The sequence below is a fragment of the Nicrophorus vespilloides genome, unplaced genomic scaffold, assembly GCF_001412225.1.
Source record: "Nicrophorus vespilloides isolate i.1.1-1 unplaced genomic scaffold, Nicve_v1.0, whole genome shotgun sequence".
Taxonomy (NCBI): domain Eukaryota; kingdom Metazoa; phylum Arthropoda; class Insecta; order Coleoptera; family Silphidae; genus Nicrophorus; species Nicrophorus vespilloides.
In genome coordinates, this window is record NW_017096673.1 from 1 (window position 1) to 6327 (window position 6327).

A 6327-nucleotide genomic window follows, 5' to 3' on the forward strand; every position below is an offset into this window, starting at 1 on the left:
ATATGCATCTTTTGAATTCATTCTGTTTATTATAGTTTTCGAGAAAATCAATGAAATGTGAAAACACTGCTTTTTCGAGCATTTTTGCAACTTTGAATGCGAATAACAGCCATACGGATAAAACCACAGTAATATATGAATACTTGCTTACATTCCCTAAACATTCAGCTTTCATATGCATCTTTTTTATACATTTACCTATTTATAGTTTCTAGAAAATCACTAAAATTTCGATATAGTGCTCTTACTTTTTTGAGCTTATTTTTCAACTTACTGAATTCAGCCAAACGGATAAAACCACAGTAATATATGAATACTTGTTACATTCCCCAAACATTCAGCTTTCATATGCATCTTTTGGATTCATTCTATCTAGATAAAACCACAGTAATATATGAATACTTGTTACATTCCCCAAACATTCAGCTTTCATATGCATCTTTTGGATTCATTCTATCTATTATAGTTTCCGAGAAAATTAGGTAAACACCAGACTTGGTAATGCATCTTTTGGATTCATTCAGTCTATTATAGGAAATCAATGAAATGTGAAAACACTGCTTTTTCGAGCATTTTTTCAACTTTGAGCGAATTACAGCCAAACGGATAAAACCACAGTAATATATGAATACTTGCTACATTCCCCAAACATTCAGCTTTCATATGCATCTTTTGGATTCATTCTATGTATTATAGTTTTCGAGAAAATCAATGAAATGTGAAAACACTGCTTTTTCGAGCATTTTTTCAATTTGAACGCGAATTACAGCCAAACGGATAAAACCACAGTAATATATGAATATGTGAAAACACTGCTTTTTGAGCATTTTTTCAACTTTGAACGCGAATTACAGCCATACGGATAAAACCACAGTAATATATGAATACTTGCTACACTGAAAACACTGCTTTTTCGAGCGTTATTTAAATTATGAACGCGAATTACAGCCAAACGGATAAAACCACAGTAATCTATCAATACATGTTAGAGTCCCCAAACATTCAGCTTTCATATGCATCTTTTGGATCCATTCTATATTTTATAGTTTCTACGAAAATCACTAAAATGCGAAGACACTACTTTTTTGAGCGTTAATTTTTCATTACTTGAACTGCAGCCAAACGGTTTGTTTCTAAAAAAATCACTAAATTTCAGGTAATTCCAAAGAATTATAATCCAGTGACTCTGCAAAAATCCGTTACTGGTCTTAAATCGCATTTAGGAAGCCGGCTTTCTTTCGTTGCCGGAACCGGAAGTTCGTATTTGCGTATCTTTCTTCCCACAATTCAAGAAAACACTGACAATGATCCGAGGAAACCTATTGTTTCCTGCGGATTCGCTCAAATGGAGGATTTTCTATAATTACGAACATTAAAAACGCATCCGCTCGACCGCTGCGTTTGAACGTCCATAATTTTGATGAATGAACTTCTTTGTTAACAGTTCCTCTTCCTTTAACCGCATGCATACAAGTAGTTAAGAATAGAAATGAACATTTTTAGTATTCAGTTTATAAAAGAATCTATAAAATTTAACAATACATTTTTTGGATTATTATAATCAAGTTTTAAAGAAAGATTAATTATTATAGATTATACACTTTCTTTCAAGTTGATGGAAATTAAATTGGAGGAAATTAAAAAGAAAGACGTTCTATTATTATTTTTTCTATATTTTTATTATGGCCTAAAATATAAAAAAATAGGAAAGTTTGTATATTTCATTTGATAATTGGACAATAGAAAAATATATATATTTTTGTGGATGTTGTTCGCGCAAGTTTTACATTATTATTTTTTTTGAGTTGTCTGGTTAATTTCGATGGTTCGAACAGGCCTAATGAAACGTATTTTTCTTCCAAAATTTAAAGACGATTGGCGCAATGGGGAACGAGCTCCGGATCCTCGCAGGTGAGGTTGGTCTCGTCGAAGACTTTTCCTTCACCGCAGGTGATCAGACGTGGATGTCCGTTGACGCAGGTGATGAGACGGTGGCAATCTCCGGGGACGGCGAATCTGGGGAACGGCCAGAATTTGGCGGCGATGGTGTTGGATGGTACCTTAGTTGGGCACTTGAATCCGACGACAGCTGAAGAAAAAAAAAACAGTAATTTAGAGAGAGTTTAAGGGATTGTTGTTATTTACCTTCTGGGTTGCACTTCTCGAGGAGGAGATCGGGCCAGTTGCATCCGTGGATCCTGTCATCGTAGACGAGACCTGGTTCGCATTCTTCGGCATGAGGTTCGCCATGGCCGCACTTGATGTAATGGGTGGAGCATTCGTCGCTGTGGGGGTAAATTCCGAATTGGTATTCGCATCCGTGGGTGCTGATAGGTGTCACTGAGAAAATAAGTTTGTTATCAAGTACAAAAACAACAACAACAACAACAAAATCTTGTCTTTAACTTACGATCGGCTTTACGTTGACCGCAATCGACGGCCCAATGGTAATTGCAATGATTGTAGACGGCTCCTTTACCGTCGAAGAGCAAACCGTTTTCGCACTGCTCGACGGTCAGGGTGCCGTTCGTGCAGAGGAAGAACAGGTTGCAGGATTCGGGATGGGCGTACGCCTGGATTCCGTGCTGCTCGGGACACGCTGGAGCGTCCTCGACCAGGACACCTCCATGCACTGAAACATTAAACAACAAACAAGATTAGATTTCGATTTGTAACCGAATCACGTTAAAGTTTGCCGAAGGTTATACATACATACACGCGTGTTGCTAATTCCGTTCTCGTTCGTACAGTTCTAACAAACAAAAGAGCCGACCCAAACGACTCTACACAAATTTCGTCGGAAGGAAATAAATATCCGCACTTCCGCGAAAAGAAAGTGTCATTTCCAGAAACAAATTACATGCGCGCTTTTAACAAACGATCAAAGAAGAAGAAAGCTGACTTGTTTTCAATTTGGGCTCTTTGCTTCGAAATCCAAGGATTTCGCTTCAATTCCTTTTAAAATTCAGTTCAATTTATAATTAAATTCGAGGCCACAATTTTTAATTAAATCCGTTTCAGTAAAATAATTTGGTTTGAAATTTTTCCTTTCTCATTTAAACATTAATTACATTCCACCTTATTGATTTATCATTCGTTTTAATACTAAAATAAGTGTCCCATTTCAAAAAAATTAGTTTTCTTATTAGAAAAAGATATAAAAAAAGGGATCAAATTTTTTTTGATAAACATATAAAAACTATGAAGAGAATCCAAGTTGTCAATAATGTTCACAAGAAACAATATTCTGTCAAAATTAAGTAATTATGTAAGTTAAATTTTATTTCAATTGTTTTTAAAATGTTAAATTAAAATGGGACTCTTATTTTCAAACAAAAAGACATGAAATATTACTGTTTCCACTAGATTCAAATTTCAACTCTCTACAAATAATTTTCATAAAAAAAAAGAACCTTAGAAATGAAGATCTCTTAATAATAGGAAAGTAAGAGAAATCTCAAGTGTAACAATGTAATCCAATCGAAGAAACTCCTATTCACAATTCATTCAATCTAAATGAAATAATTACATATAGAAACCCTAATTAAACTTGATGATTTATTACAAAATCTTTGGCTCTAGAGATATTGAACCGTTACGTTGTTTGTTTTGCTTATAGTTTCGTAATAGTTGAATCGATATGGGAAATCGTAATGGAAATAACCGATTCGATGGAACGGGATGTCCCGTAAACGGAAACGCTGTCGCATTAAAACGCAATCAATTTAATTGCGTCCTCATTAATTACAGCGAAAATCACGTACAAACATTCTCGTCTGCAGAGAGAATGTAAACATTCTCACATAAAACACACTGTAATTTTACATAATTCAAACTTCAACATCTTCCTGATCAATAACCAATTACAAAAGAAAATCACGTAATAAATTTGTACTTTATTCTCATGATTAATTTTGGATAAAACTATAAAGATTTTTTTTGAAAAATTGATATTACAATTATTTATTTAAAAGAAAACGTTAATTTCGTTGTCGCATAGAAAGCTCAACAATTGCTCTCCGGAATTGCTGCAAGAACAAGAAGAAGAAGAAAAGGTCCCCTTTAATTAAAGTGAAAATGCAGGCATCATTTCCTTTATTTAGTAAAAGAAAGTGGTTTCGTCTAGTTTCTACTGTTTCGAGACAGGTGTATTTTGTAAAACTGCGGTGAAATTACATTTAAAATCTGTTTGGAATTCAAAATGAATGAAAACTAAAATGTATAATTGTCGATTCTTCATTCATTTTTCTATAATTACAAACTAATTATTAGTGAATTTGATAATAATTCAGTTATTTTCAAATGCATGCATTTATTTTTTTTGTTTTAATGAAATCAATTTAAAAGTAAATATATTTTGTATATAATTAACAATTTAATTGCTCATGAAATTATTGCTTAAAAATAAACAAGGATAATTAAGATATTCCATAATTATGCAACACAGTAATTGTGTTTAATCACTGGAAAACTATGTAATAACTGCGCACAATAAAGAGCAAATGTATGTGAAAATGTGATTAATGAGCGTAAAAAAAACCACGGTCTCGTGATTAAATTTGCATTTTTTTACAAAAGTCAAAAAACTAACTTTTCATATATCATTTTTATCCTAATTTCTAAACGATTTATAAAACAACTTAATTAGTAAAAACTAAGTAAATACAGTTATGTTAAAAAATTGACAAAATTTAAAACCAAAAACTATAATTAATTGAACTAGTATTGTAATATAACGCCTACGTAAAACAACAAAAAAAAACAAAACATGTTTTTAAATGTCATGCAAACGTCTTTTTGATTTATTACCATAGTAACAAAACGATAGTGATTTTTTTTCTACATTTTCTTAATTACTAATTAGGAAGTTATTTTTAGTTAAATATAATGCGAAATGATGAAATTTTTATTAATATGAACTTATTTTTATACCTTTACTATTGAACAATCGTATTTTTATAAAGGAAATTACATAAATGATTGAGCGCGCGTTTTCGAGTTGTCCATTTAAGAAAAGAAAAAAAGGAAAAGGAAAAGAATGAAACGTAACGATCGATCGTTCGATAATAATTCCGAAACTAGTTTCGAAACGGTTTGCCAATTATGAGACCGAAAAAATGTGGAGCAAATTTTCGATTGCATAATTCATCGAAGTGTGTGTGTGTGTGTGTTTGTGTCATTTCTTAGTGTGTTGAATAGAATTTTGTTGCTTGCTAGGAATGAGCGATAAATGTTGTATGTGTATCTAAATAAAATAGAAGGAAATAGAAATTTTGCTTTTTGGCTGGAGGCGATGCGGAGAGAAAGAACTGTTTGTTCGATAATTACAGAATTGTCCCCAATACATACGGTCGGCGGCGATTTCGTGTCGGTGTCCAAAAGAGCAAGAAACTCCGCAAACAACTTTTACGAAAGGCGATAAAGCGTACCGCGAACGAGCGAAAATCGATTCGTTGCGTAACTTCCCTCTTCGAATCTGTTTCCTTGGTAATACGGAGGGTGTCTTTCGTTTGTTATCAATTCAAAAGTCTTCACTTGTATATTTTGTTTCAATAAAAATAAGTAAGGGGATGTTTTTTTCTCTTCTTTTTCTTATTCGTTTTTCTCATTTTAGGTGGTTGTTTATAGATGTTGTTAGTTTTTTGTATGTTTCTGGTTATCTTTGTGTGTTAGTGTTGACTGTTGGTGGTTGATGGTTAACATACCCAGGGCGATGACGGCGGCGGAAACGGCGGCCCAAAGAAACGCTCTCATGTTGCTGCTTATCCTTGGTAACTGAGCACTACTACAACACTTCAAACAGCACTTTCTACACTGACTGCTGTACCCTTCACCTATGGTATTTTACCATTCGGTATCTCACTCGCTTTTATGGACTGTCTGTTCCTTACTTGTATGTGTGAGTGGGTATGGGTGCATGTTCTTTATTTGTATCCGTGTGTCTCACACATACACACACACACACACATACACACGCATCGAGTGTATGCGAATATTATTAGTTATGCATCGGCAATCTCTTTCGGCCCGGACGATGGAAAGAGGGGACTTCGAAATCTACTCCAATTCACTCGTCCCACCCAATGCACCAAAGAACCCGGCTGTAATTAAATATTTTTCGTCTGTTCCACACGACCACACACACACGAGACCTCGAAATAAAAAGAAATCATCGAAAAATCTGCATAACTACAACAACCAGCAACTTCATTCAGGATTGCCGCATCTCTTAATTACAAGTACCAAAGAACTGCAACATTCATATCGAATCTCATAGTTCACAACCTTATGAAATCTACAAAAAAATTTAATAAAAGTTATCAATTA

At 33.7% G+C, this 6327-nt stretch overlaps 1 protein-coding gene across 1 annotated transcript; it reads right to left on the minus strand.

Moving 5' to 3' along the window:
* Window positions 1-1740: 1740 nt before the first annotated feature.
* Window positions 1741-5951, minus strand: LOC108557846 (peritrophin-1-like; the record flags this gene model as incomplete). The annotated part of the gene is given in 4 exon segments (XM_017914531.1): window positions 1741-2089; window positions 2146-2340; window positions 2411-2632; window positions 5706-5951. Coding segments are annotated over 4 exon segments (690 nt in total). The 3' UTR covers window positions 1741-1865.
* Between the last annotated feature and the right edge of the window lie 376 nt (window positions 5952-6327).